At 63.6% G+C, this 12,220-nt stretch overlaps 2 protein-coding genes across 6 annotated transcripts in view; both read left to right on the forward strand.

Annotated features, from left to right (window-relative positions):
• Positions 1-9,877, forward strand: part of CAMTA2 (calmodulin binding transcription activator 2) — a 28,464-nt gene extending 18,587 nt beyond the window's left edge. Inside the window, exons 1-23 of one of the 5 annotated variants that reach the window (XM_086871746.1) lie at positions 30-668; positions 1,522-1,611; positions 1,691-1,791; positions 2,084-2,151; positions 2,232-2,367; positions 2,888-2,959; positions 3,037-3,226; positions 3,669-3,809; positions 4,234-4,934; positions 5,021-5,144; positions 5,224-5,361; positions 5,591-5,715; positions 6,096-6,295; positions 6,475-6,553; positions 6,735-6,969; positions 7,449-7,618; positions 7,690-7,910; positions 8,262-8,466; positions 8,561-8,632; positions 8,732-8,752; positions 9,004-9,146; positions 9,231-9,305; positions 9,537-9,877. In XM_086871746.1, coding sequence (XP_086727872.1) covers positions 1,581-1,611; positions 1,691-1,791; positions 2,084-2,151; positions 2,232-2,367; positions 2,888-2,959; positions 3,037-3,226; positions 3,669-3,809; positions 4,234-4,934; positions 5,021-5,144; positions 5,224-5,361; positions 5,591-5,715; positions 6,096-6,295; positions 6,475-6,553; positions 6,735-6,969; positions 7,449-7,618; positions 7,690-7,910; positions 8,262-8,466; positions 8,561-8,632; positions 8,732-8,752; positions 9,004-9,146; positions 9,231-9,305; positions 9,537-9,600 — 3,312 coding nt within the window. In that variant the 5' untranslated portion in view covers positions 30-668; positions 1,522-1,580 and the 3' untranslated portion in view covers positions 9,601-9,877. Of the gene's footprint in view, positions 1-27; positions 669-1,058; positions 1,134-1,521; positions 1,612-1,690; positions 1,792-2,083; positions 2,152-2,231; positions 2,368-2,887; positions 2,960-3,036; positions 3,227-3,668; positions 3,810-4,233; positions 4,935-5,020; positions 5,145-5,223; positions 5,362-5,590; positions 5,716-6,095; positions 6,296-6,474; positions 6,554-6,734; positions 6,970-7,448; positions 7,619-7,689; positions 7,911-8,261; positions 8,467-8,560; positions 8,633-8,731; positions 8,753-9,003; positions 9,306-9,536 lie in introns of those variants that run through there. The other 4 variants (XM_086871743.1, XM_086871747.1, XM_086871744.1 and 1 more) reach the window with 4 other exon arrangements.
• A 146-nt stretch (positions 9,878-10,023) lies between these two features.
• On the forward strand, positions 10,024-12,194 carry SPAG7 (sperm associated antigen 7). Its single transcript, XM_086871870.1, has 7 exons — positions 10,024-10,175; positions 10,615-10,682; positions 10,782-10,870; positions 11,208-11,292; positions 11,368-11,457; positions 11,638-11,794; positions 11,966-12,194. The coding sequence occupies exons 1-7, from the start codon at positions 10,025-10,027 to the stop codon at positions 12,094-12,096; spliced, it is 771 nt and encodes a 256-aa protein (XP_086727996.1). The 5' UTR covers position 10,024; the 3' UTR covers positions 12,097-12,194.
• The last annotated feature ends 26 nt before the right edge of the window (positions 12,195-12,220 follow it).

A 12,220-nucleotide genomic window follows, 5' to 3' on the forward strand; every position in this document is an offset into this window, starting at 1 on the left:
GCGAGGGGCGGGGACCGATACCCCTCCCTCTCTTAAAGGGGCAACGCGGGACAGTTGAGCCCCACAGCTGGGGCGGCTTTTCCCGCCTTTTTCTCAGTCACATTTCTCTCTCCTTTCCTTCAGGGTTTTCCCCGCTTCTTCCTCACGCTTTTCTTCTTCTGACATATTTTTTTCCATTTTCTCGTCATTTTTTCCTTTCTCTTTTCCTTCAGGTTTCCCTACATTTTTTCTCCACGATTTTCACTTTGCTTTCTTTCAGTTTCTCCATTTTTTTCTCACTTTTCTCCCTTTCCCCTCTTCTTATGCCGACGTGTTTTTTCCTTACACTTTCTCCCCATTCTGGCCCTATTCTCGTGATGCTTTTCCCCATTTCCTCCCTTCATTCCCGTCAAAATTTCACGGGTTTCTCTCCTCACTTTTTTCAATCATTTGCTCCGCTCTTCCCTCACCTTTTCACCCAATTTCTTCCTACACTTTTCTTCTTTTTTTGCCTCAATTCCCCCTCCATTACTCTTGGCCCCCATTTTCTAGCTTCCACTTTTTTCTTCGTGTCCTTCTTTCCTAATTTTTTGTCATTTTTTTTCTCCATTTCTCCCCATTTTTCTTCCATTTCCCCTCACCCTCAGGACCACCCGATGACGCGGAGAACCCTCGGCCCCCTACTCCAGGTAGGGCCCAAGAATGGCTCCGAATCCTCAAAATGGCATCATAATCGCCTCAAACAAAAGTTTACTTTCAGTAGTAATGGTACCTTTCACACAGTTAGAAACATTATTATTAACAGTTACGTAGTTTGAGAATACAAGTAGTAGTTTTGATTGAAGAGCTTATTGTGTTGATAGGACTGAATGCGTTTGAATTCTTCCATATAATTAAAAAAAGGCCTGAGAGCTGCGGACTTGCACAGTTTAATTAATGAAGTTTATCGTCAGGTGTCTCCCCGCCCACACGACCCCGAATGCCCCCGCCTCAGCGCTGGCCCCGCCCACCCCCGGCGGCGTGCCCCCGCCCTCTTGCGCGCCTACGTCACGCGCCGGCGGCGCTGTCGGCGCTGGCCCCGGCGGGCGGGAAGATGGCGGCGGGCGGCGGGGGCGGGGGCGGCGGCGGCGGCGGCGGCGGCCTTGAGGCACCAGGTGGGGCCGGAGGGGCCGGGGCGGGGCGGAGGGCGGGGCCGGAGGGGTGTGGGGCGGGGATGGGGGGGTGCCATTAGTGGGGCGTGTGGGGCTGCCGTGGGGCGGGGTGGGGGTGGGATATAGGGAGAGGTGTGGGGTGCAATGGGCGGGGTGTGGGGTTGTGGGGCAGAGATGGGGGTACAGGTCATGCTCGGGGAGTGCAGCGGGGAGGGATGTGTGGGGTTATAGGGCAGGGGTGTGAGGGGATATGGGGCGGCTTTAGGCCGGAGACACTGGGTATAATAGAGGAAAGTGCTGAGAATGGTGATGGGGTCCCTGGCGCCGTGTTCCCCCCTATGTCATCCCGTTCTTCCTCCACCCTATCACCCGTTTTTGGGGGTCCCTACAGGTTGCAGCCCTTCCTGTGCCCCCCGAGGGGAGCCCTGAGGGCCCCGTGCGTGCTCCGAGATGACCAGCAAGGACCCCCCCGAGGTCTCTGGTAAGGGGAGGGGAGCACAGAGGGGACATGGGGGACGGGGGGGGATGCACGGTGGGGACACTGAGCCCTCCCCTGGCAGAGAGGAGCCACCTGAAGGTTTTCCTGCCCCGGAAGCTGGTGGAACGTTTGCCCAAATGTCCTGTCCTCCCCAAGGAGCAGCTGCGCTGGAACACCAACGAGGTGGGAGGGCACAAGGGGACGTGGGGGGCTCGCAGGAAGGGATGTGGGGACTCAGGAATGGGCCGTGGAAGGGATGCGGGATATCCCCGTGGGAGAGGATGTGGGGATGCAGGGAGGGGGCATTAAAGGGACGCAGGAGGGAGGGTTGTCTGGGGATGGGGGGACATGGGGGACAGGGATAGAAACATGGCAGGACAGGGGATGATGTGTCAGCAGGCGTGGAGTAACGGAGTGATACAGTGGGTGGGGACAGGGGGGACAGGGGACACAAATGGGCCGCCTGTCCCCCCAGGAAATCGCCTCGTACCTCATCACCTTTGAGAAACACGACGAGTGGCTCTCGTGCTCCCCAAAAACCAGGTGGGGGGGACCAGAGGGTGCCCTGGGGGGCTGGGGGGTGCCCTGGGGTCTCCCGGGGGACTTCCTGACCCCATGTCCAGGCCGCAGAACGGGTCGGTGATCCTGTACAACCGGAAGAAGGTCAAGTACCGCAAGGACGGATATTGCTGGAAAAAACGCAAGGATGGGAAGACAACACGTGAGGACCACATGAAGCTGAAGGTGCAGGGGGTGGAGGTAGGAGGCGGGGGGGCCCCAAAACAGAGCCCCCCCTCCCCAAAATAACACCTGATGCCTGAAAAAAGCATCCCTTTCGATAAAGGTGCTCCTGGTTCAGGTATGGGGTAGCTGGTAGGAGGTGGTTGAAGACACTCTAGAGGGGGATCAGGGGTTGCTGGGTGACCTCAAGTGACAGTTTTGGCGTGCTGGGGACGCCCAGTGGGTAGTTTAGGTGGTCCGGGATCCTCAGCTGTGTGTCTGGGGGTGTAAGGAGCTCCCTAGTTGGTGGTTTGGGGGTATTGGAAGATGCCCAATATGGGGTTTGGGGGTGTCAGGACCACCAGGGGGTGGTTTGGGGGTGATGGGGATTCCTAGGGGGGGAGTTTGGGGGTGTCATGCTCCTCCAGCAAGGCAGCTGGAAGTCTGTGGTCCCCCATACCTGGATATGAGGCCCCCACAGGATGTGGGGAGCCCTCAAAGGCTCCTTTGAGGTTCTTGTCAAGGTGTCAGGGTCCCCCAATCCGTGCTGTCCCCCCAGTGCCTCTACGGCTGCTACGTCCACTCCTCCATCGTCCCCACCTTCCACCGCCGCTGCTACTGGCTGCTGCAGGTAACGGGGGGCACTGGGACCCCCTCAGCCACCCGGGCCCCCAGCCCCTCCCCAGAACTCCTCTGTGTGCCCCCCAGAACCCCGACATCGTCCTGGTTCACTACCTGAACGTGCCGGCCATGGAGGAGTGCGGCCGCCCCTGCGCCCCCCCGCTCTGTAGTCCCCCCCTCTGTGCCGGGGCCCCCCCGATCTGCGCCGCCACCGCCGACCCCCGCGAGTGGCTCAAGTGGTCCCAGGAAGAGCTGGTGGCTCAGCTGCGCCCCATGTGTGAGTGGGGGCTGCCCCAGAGCCTTTTCCTGAGGGGTTTTACCCATGGTTCGTGGGGAGAAGTGGGGTTGTGGGGATGGGAGGTGGGGCTTGGCATTTTTGGGAGAGGAAGAGATGCCCTAAATCCCCTTTTTTGACCCATTTGTTGCCCCCTTTCTCAAAGTCTGTGGGATAAAGTGAGGCTGAGAAGGGGGAGGCTGCCCCCAAAACCACTTCTTCTGGGATTTTGCCTCCCTTTTGCTGTGAAGTAGGACTGAGACAGTGTGAGCCTGTTTTGGGGAGGTTGGGGAGGACACCTCAAACCCCCTTCTTCGGGAATTTTGCCCTTGTCATACTGCAGGATGAAATGGGGCGGGGCGTACGTGTGACTCTTTTGGTGGGCTGGATAGAGAGTGCATCGCACAACCCCCTTCCTGAGGGATTTTCCCCTCCTCTCCCACAGTCCACGGGGTGAAGTGGGGCTGCGGGAATGGGGGGGCTCCCCCCGGGCTGTCCCTGGAGCAGCTGGTGCAGCACGTCCTGGAGCGACACCAGGCCCGGCCGCCTCCCCGCACCCACGTCTGTCTCTGCGCCGGGGGGCTGGGTGAGACAGAACCCCCCAAATCCCTGGGGAGCCCACTGCAGCTTCCTGGGGCTCCTCAATGAGACCCCCAAACCCCTCGGGACCCCACTGGGATTCCCATCCCCCTGGGACCTCCCCCAGCTCTTCTTGGGGTACTCCTGAACCCTCCCTAGGATCCCCTCAAACCCACTGCAACGCCTGGAAACCCCTCGGGAACCTCAAGAACCCCCTGGGACCCCGAAAATCCTTAGGGCCCATGTAGGACCGCCCCAAACCCCATGGGACAACCCTAAATTCTTCTGGTCATCCTGAACACCCTTGTTCCGAATCTCTTTGAGACTCCCTAATCTTCCCCAGTTCCCCTCATGACTCCCTTTGTGATCCCAGAATCTCCCCCCAGACCCTCTCTGTCCCCTGCTAACACCCCCCTCTTGCCCCCTTACAGGCACTCGCAGCCACAAGTGCGGCAGCACCAGACACCGCATCATCTCCCCCAGTGTGGAGCGGGGGGGCGGGGGGGGCGTGCCAGGGGACCCCCCCAAACCCGCCCCCTCCTCCCCTGACACCACCCAGCCCTCCCCAGGCCTCGGGGGGGGCACGGCACCCTCCGAGGGGCCCCGAGCCCCCCCGTTTGCCCCCGTGGTGGGGCTGCCGCTCTTAGTGGTGGCCAGTTTGGGTGGGGGGGCAGCGCCAGGGGGGCCTGAGCAGCCTCTGGGCCTGACCCCTAGCCAGCACCTGGTGACTCCCGAGGGGACCTGTCCCACTGCACCGCCCTCCCTGGCTGCCTTTGACCCTGACTGCTTCCTCAACAGTCCCCGCCGCGGGCAGACCTACGGCTGCGAGGCCGAGGCTCCCCCTGGTGCACCCCCCCCGCCCCCAGCTGCGCCCCCAAAAGTGGAGGAGGAGGAGGAGAAGGGGAAACAGGGCACGGTTCCCCAGGACCCCCTCTGTGAACTCAGTGCCGCCCCCTTGCCCCAGCCCCCTTTCCCCCTCCCCTTCCCAGAGCTGCTGGTGGGGGACACGGGGGTCCCACCAAACCCACGTGATCCCCCCGACACTCCCCACATCCCCTCTTCCCCCACGGGCCCCCCAAGCGACCCCCCTGTGGCCATCACCGATTTCTCCCCAGAATGGTCGTACCCAGAGGTGAGTGCTTTGGGGGGTGTCCTCCCCCTCATCCCATCTCCTCCTAGCCCCAGGGGTCCCCAGTGACCCCCCCTGTGTCGCCCCAGGGCGGGGTGAAGGTGCTGATCACAGGCCCATGGCGGGACACTGGTGCCTACTCCTGTCTCTTCGACCGCACCTCGGTTCCGGCCGCGCTGGTCCAGCCGGGTGTCCTGCGCTGCTACTGCCCCCGTGAGTGTCCCCGAGACGGGGTCCCCACTTGTGTCCCCCCCTTCCCGCAGTGCTGACCCTCCTCTGTGTCCCCCCGCAGCCCATGAGGCTGGAGTGGCCGCCCTGCGCGTGGCCTGTCCCCCTCGGCTGCTCTCGGCTGCGGCCCCATTCGAGTACCGGGCACGGGGGGCAGCACGGGGCCCCCCCGGGGCGCAGCTGGATTGGCTGGCACTGGATGGTGAGTGAGGACCTTCTAAGAGGCACCCCCAGAAAGGGACAAGATCCCCTGAAGCAGCTCATGCCCCCGGGGGGTGGCACCCAGGCACTTGGGTTCCTTTTGGGGTTCCATTGTGGCGACCCCAAACCTGTCCCTCTCCCCATAGGATGATGCCATTCGGGGTCAGGGTGTTTGGGGGAGCTCAGGCTGTTAGGGTGCCCCCCTCACCTCCAGGTCCCCCCTCTCCCAGAGGCGCAGTTCCGTCTGTCCATCTTGGAGCGCCTGGAGCAGCTGGAGACACGTCTGGGGGCCCTGCCTCCCCCCGCACCCCTTCTGCCCCCGCGGGGAGCCCCTTCCGAGCCCCACCCTGAGCAGGTGAGGCTCCCCCCAACACCTGAGTCACTGCGTGGCCCCTGAAGATCTCTGTGTACTCACATCCTGGTGTCCTGATGTCTCCGATGTCCCCTCGTGTGCTCTGGTGTTGCTTGGCATCCCTTGTGTCTGCTGGAATGGGTTGGTGTTCCTTGGGGTCCCCCACGTACCTTCATAAGGGTCTCCTGGTGCTCTGTGACTTTCCCTGGTGTCCCCTGATGTCCGCTCTACCTTTCCATGTCCCACAGTGGCCTGGAGTTCCCTGGTCGCTATCCCCCTCCACTATCCCTTGCCATCTCCCAGAAGTCCCAAGTGCTCCCTCCCACCCCTGTGCCACCCTCTCCATGTGCCCTGGTGTGCCCTGACCTGCTCCCTGGGGCCAGGGGCCAGGGTCATCCTTTGAGGCACGGGTGGTGGCCATCTGCGAGGCCATGATGGCACGGCCAGGCTGGCCGGGGACATCGCTGGGGACATCGGGGACCTCGATGCTGGCGCACGGGGTGACGTTCCGTGGCATGACACTGCTGCACCTGGCGGCTGCCCAGGGCTATGCCAGCCTGGTGGAGGCTCTTCGGCGCTGGCGGTGAGCAGGGACGTTTGGGGCCACCTGGGGGCCACCTGGGGGCTGGTTGGGGACACGGGCTGGCATGGGGTGGGGACAGTGACAGGCATCCCCCCAAGCAATGTGCCTGACATGACCCTCTCCAGGCTGTGTCCCCGAGGGGATGTGACACCTGCCCGTGTCCCTTCCTGTCCCTGCAGGGCACTGGCAGTTGACAGCCTGGAGCTGGAGCAGGAGATCGACCCCCTCAATGTGGACCATTTCTCCTGCACCCCCCTGGTAAGGGGACACCAGCGATGTTGAGGGTGCTGTGGATGTGGTGGGGGACAGTGGGGACAGGGTGGCAGGGCTGGGAATGCAGCGGCACCAAGGGTATGGGGTGGAGGGATACCAGGGATGGCATCTCGGGACAAGGGATGCCTTGGGGACACCCTGTTGAGACGTGCCTCCGTGCCCCCAGATGTGGGCGTGTGCCCTGGGGCACCGGGAGGCAGCGGAGCGGCTGTGCCGCTGGGACCGGCGGGCGCTGGCCGTCCCCGACACCCTGGGGCGGCTGCCGCTGGCCCTGGCACGTGCCCGGGGCCACCTGGCCCTGGTCACCCGCCTCGAGGAGCTGCAGGTGTCACCCGTGTCCCCGCGCTGTCACCTGTCTGGCCTGCGCATCCCTTCCCCACTCTCTGCCAGCCCCGACACAGGTATGGCCCTGGCACCTTGTACCCTCCCTGTCCTCTGGCGCGGTGTCCTGTTGTCCCTGTCTGGTCCCAGGCTCCCGGTTATCACCAGCCTGGTGTGGCCACCTTCAGTGTCCCCTCACTGCTTCTGACTGCTGTGACTGTCACCATATTCCCTCCTTGTCCCCTTTTGTGTGCCCCCAGGGCATCACTCATCCCCTCCAGCCTTTCCCTGCTGTGTCCCCCTCATGTCCCTTGTCCTCCCCCAGCATCTTTGTGTAGCCAGGTGTGCCAAGTTCCCTCTCCATGTTCTTTGTCCCCAGCTCTTGTTTTCCCTTTGCATTCCCATGTCACCCTTGTTCTCTGTTCTCCCCAGCTTCTTCATGTCCCTGATGTGTCCCCATCGTATCCCCTGTCCTCTTGCCATGTCCCACATGTCCCACTTCCCCTAGGGGTGTGTCTTTCCAGGACTAAACCCCCTGCCATGTCCCCCCTGTCCCCAGGGCTGAGCACAGCTAGCAGCCTGTCGTCCCCATCGGGGCTCTCGGAGGGTCCTGGTTCCGTCCCACTGCCCCCTGGCCCCCCTGGTCCCTCTGAGGATGAGAGCTGGGGGGTGGCAGTGCCCCCCAGCCCCCCTGAGGATACCCTGGCCCTACCCTCTGACGCCCTGCAGGTAAAGGTGGGGGACAGCCAGGGCTGGGGACACCATTGGTGCAGGAGAGTCACAATGTCCCGTGTCCCCAGGCCGAGGTGGTGACGCTGGCACGACAGATCATTGAGGCAACCCCTGAACGCATCAAGCAGGAGGCACCAGGGGGGCCACCAGGGGCACTGGGAGCAGCAGGGGGGACCCTGGGGACGACGGGGACACCGGGGCCAGCTGGGCCAGCAGGACTTGGTGCCGCCATGGCCTGGCTGGCCACGTACCTGGAGAGCGTTGACCGTCCCTCCGCACCTCCCCACAGGTATTCCTGGGGTTGGGGGTTGTCCAGGGGTGCCCTCAGATCTCTGAGGGGGTCACCCCCATCCAGCAGCACCCCAGGATACTCTTGGGGGTCCCATTGCCTGGGACATGCAGTATCCTTTTGGGAGGGTCCTTTACATCCTATTATACTCCAGTGTCTCCATGGTGGGGCTCTCCCACATCCTGCCAAACCCCAATATCCCACTGCGGGGATCGCCTGTCTCCTGGGACACTACAGTGTCCTCTTGGGGACATTTCCATGACACACGAATTCCTTCCTGCGTGTCTTCCATCCCCACGTGGGGCACCAGCCCTCGCCCCCTGACCCTCCTGTGTCCTGTGTGCTCCCCAGAGCGGAGGTGGCCTCACGGGGGTCCCCGGGGGTCCCCGAGCGGCCGCCCCCCCCTTCGGCCACGGGCTGGGCTGAGTTCCTGAATGCGTCAGGGGGAGCGCGGGGCGAGGGGGGGGCCGTGGCCCTGCTGACCCTCAGTGACCAGGAGCAGCACGAGCTCTACGAGGCCGCGCGCCTTGTCCAGGGCGCTTTCCGCAAGTACCGGGTGTGTACCCCCACTCCTGGCACCCCAAAACCCCCCAGAGCCCCTCCAGGACCTCCCTAGCGCTGCTGACCCCAACCAACCTCACTGTCCCCAGGGCCGGAGGCTGAAAGAGCAGCAGGAGCTGGCTGCCGCCGTCATCCAGCGTTGCTACCGCAAGTACAAGCAGGTACTGAGGTGTGGGTGGCCCAAAAAGCCCCATGGACCCCTCCTGAGCACCTCCCGGGCACCCCAGACACCCCCTAACCCTCTCTGTCTGCCCCACAAGCTGACCTGGATCGCTCTGAAGGTAACCAGCGTTGCATTTGGGGAGTGTTGGGGGTGCACCCAGATTTTTGGGACTCTTTTGAGGGCTCCGGATGCCTGGGGTCCTTGCTTGGCGATGCTGGGGTGGATTTGGGGTGCCCCCCTCTATATCTCCCTCTGTCCCCCCAGTTCACCCCGTTCGAGTGGATGGCACGGGGGGTGCTGGGACACTGGGGTGACATCAGAGTCCCTGTTTGAGGGTGCTGTGACACTGCTGTCCCCTTGTCCCCCCAGTTCGCCCTGTTCCAGCGGATGACGCAGGCCGCCATCCTGATCCAGAGCAAGTTCCGGAGCTATGCTGAGCAGAAGCGATTCCAGCGGCGCCGGCGCGCAGCCGTGCTCATCCAGCAGCGCTTCCGTAGCCTCCGCCAGCACCGGTGTGACCAGGGGCACTGGGGGACACTGGGGTCACAGAGTATTTGGGACAGAGGAGTCCTCACCACCCCCTCCATTCCCCCCAGGAGCACCTTCCTCACCCTCAAGCAGGACCAGGCAGCCCGGAAGATCATGAGGTTCCTGCGGCGCTGCCGCCACCGGTAAGGGGATGTTGCAGAGGCACAGAGAGGGGACATGGTGGAGGACTGGGTTGGACATAGGGGAAATGGGGACCTTGGGGGGCAACACAGGGACATGGGTTGAGGCTGGGAGGTGTCACATGAGGGTGGGTGGGGACAGGTGATCCTCGGGGGTCGGGGACACGTGACACTGTGGGGGCAGAGTTTCAACACAGCCTGGTCTCCCTCCCCGATTCATGTTCCCTTCCCCAGGATGGAGGAGCTAAAGCAGAACAAGGAGGTGGACAGTTTACAGACGCGGGGTCTGGCCTCGTGACCCCCTCCACTGGGGATCCAGGCACTGGGGGGGCTCCTCTCCCCCCCACGGGGGACCCAGGCATGGCGGGGGGAAGCTCCCCTTCCTGTCCCCTCCCAGTCGTTTTTGTGTGTCTGGGTGTCCCCGGAGGGCTCGTGGGGAGGGGAAGAAGGGGAAGAGCCACCCCGCGCCCCGTCCCCACTCGCCCCTGTACCCCCCCCGCATGCCCCACTCCCCCCTGCCCCGTGGGGGCTCTTTGTACAAAGTTCCATTAAAAAACGAGGAAGCGGGAATGAAAGAGCAATGTGTTTGTGCGTGGGAAGGAGCACTGCGGGGGACGGGAGGGAGGGGACAGCGCGGAGGACCCGGCGGAGCTTGAGGGACGCGAACTCCAAAGTGCAGGCCACGCCCCCTGCTGGCCGGGCCCTCCTACGTCCCCGACGCGATGACGTACGGCGCTGGGGACGTGGCCAGCACGCGCCGTCACGTACCGTCCCGTCGCAAGATGGCGGAGCTGGACCTGCTGGGCTCCATCCTGAGCTCCATGGAGCGGCCGCCCGCCGCGGCTGATGGCGAGACGCGGCGCCGGGCGCGGGGTCAGCAGGGCCGGGGAAGGCGCGGAGGCACCGGGGGAGGGGCACTGACCGACGGACCGAGCGGGGCGGGGAGCGGCGCGTGCCGGCCCTTCGCCCTCAGAATCATTTCCCCCCCCCTCAGCTCCCCAGGCGCCCGCCCCTCACGGGCCGTCGGCTCCGCCCCTAGCGCCCTGGGCACGCCCTCGCTCTCCTGAGTGACAGGAGGGTGACGGCCTGGCCACGCCCCCGCGGTGGCCGCCCCCCCCGCCCTTTTGCCCCGTGTCGCGCTTCTGGTCACGCGCCGCAGCTAGCCCAGCCCAGCCCGGCCCGGCCCGGCCCAGCCCAGGCCCCTGCCTCAATTGAGAGACGCCCCTGGATGGTGCTGGCCCCGCCCCCTTCCGCCCCCTCTTGGGTGGTTTTGGGGGGTCACCACCGACCTGACACTCCCTCTCCTCTCCAGAACAAGCTGCTCGCATGAAGAAGCTGCAGGAGCAAGAGAAGCGCCAGAAGGTTGAGTTCAGAAAGAGGGTGAGTGGCGGGGGGTCAGGCATCACTGGGCATTTTGGCACTCTCTGCACGAGTCCCCACAAATCCCTGGGCTCCCATGGACTGCCCGTGTGTCCTCAGATGGAGCAAGAGGTATCGCAGTTCATCCAGGCCACTGGGGAGCCCCGGCGCCGGTTCCAGCCCATGAACAAGATTGAGAGGAGCATCCTGTGAGTGGAGCCCTGGGCACACTGGGAGGGCACTGGGGGAGTACTGGGTGCTCTGTGTGGCACTGGGGGCCAATGGTGAGACAGTGGGGACGCCGGTGGTACTGAGAGCGCTTGGGAGAACACTGGGGACACTGAGGAACTGGGAATGGGAAAGCACTTAGGAGGATACTGGGGGTCGATGGCAGCACTGTGGGGCAATATTGCGTATGCTGGGGTTGGACACTGGAGTAGGACAGGAACACCCCAGGATGGCAGCACCCCTGGGGCAGCTGGGGACCCTCATGGGGAGGGACCCCACTGGGGAGCCCCAGTGCCAGGAGTTCCATGTTCCCCCCAGGCACGACGTGGCAGAGGTGGCCGGCCTGACATCTTTCTCGTTTGGAGATGATGAGGATAGTCGCTATGTAATGGTGTTCAAAAAGGTGGGGGATGGCAGGAGACACTGGAGGGGTGACTGGGGGAGATGAGGGAGCACAGGGTGACACCACTGTCCCCAGGAGTTTGCACCGTCGGACGAGGAGCTGGAGGCATATCGGCGTGGGGAAGAGTGGGATCCGGCCCGAGCTGAAGAGCGGCGTCGCCTCCGGGTAGGCAGGGCTTAGTGGGCATGAGCCCACAATAGGTATGGGTGGGGCTCAACAGGGCATGGCCAGATGGGTGTGGCATGCGTGGTGGGGACAGGTCTTGTATAGGTGTGGCATGTGCTTGCTGGGTGTGGCCTGAGTGGGTAGCGTGGGCGAGGCTCGTTGCTGACTCCTCACCTGCAGGAGCTGGCAGCGCAGCAGGAGGAGGCAGAGCTTGAGTGCAGCTCCACCCCTCCGGGTCCCCCCAATGACTACAAGGACAAATATCGGCACCTGATCGGCTCTGATGCTGCCAAAGCTGCTGCCCGCACCATGGAGGCCAACAAGGCATACGGCTGCGGTGAGCAGAGGGTCCTGTGGGGGTCTTTAAGGTCTTGGGGGTCCAGGAGGCTTGGGGGTGTCCTGTACAAATGGGTCCCCTCACAGGGAGGTTTTGGGCACCTAAATACCTGGGCTCTCTCTGTGGGGGCTGGGGGGTCAAAGCCAGCTGGCTCTCTCCTGTTTCCCCCAGTGCCAGTCGCCAACAAGCGGGACACGCGCTCCATCGAAGAGGCCATGAACGAGATCCGGGCCAAGAAGCGGCTGCGGCAGGCAGAGGATGAGGGTGGGGCCGGGGGGGGTCCTGGGGGGCCCTGTGTGTGATGGGAGGGTGGTGGTGGGGGGCTACCCCCAGGGGTATTTAACAGTGGGGGGAGGGTGATGGGGACACATGGAGGGGGTGATAAAGCACCTCATCTCTTCGCCTGCTCCCCATGTCTCTTTTGGT

The sequence above is a fragment of the Cyanistes caeruleus genome, chromosome 37 (genome assembly GCF_971803275.1).
Source record: "Cyanistes caeruleus chromosome 37, bCyaCae1.hap1.1, whole genome shotgun sequence".
In the NCBI taxonomy this organism is placed as follows: Eukaryota; Metazoa; Chordata; class Aves; order Passeriformes; family Paridae; genus Cyanistes; species Cyanistes caeruleus.

Coding starts and splice junctions, on each gene's coding strand:
- SPAG7 (XM_086871870.1), top strand. CDS start 10,025: ATGACGTACGGCGCTGGGGACGTGGCCAGCACGCGCCGTCACGTACCG. Junction 10,871..11,207: donor AAGATTGAGAGGAGCATCCT/GTGAGTGGAGCC, acceptor TGTTCCCCCCAG/GCACGACGTGGCAGAGGTGG. Junction 11,458..11,637: donor AAGAGCGGCGTCGCCTCCGG/GTAGGCAGGGCT, acceptor CCTCACCTGCAG/GAGCTGGCAGCGCAGCAGGA.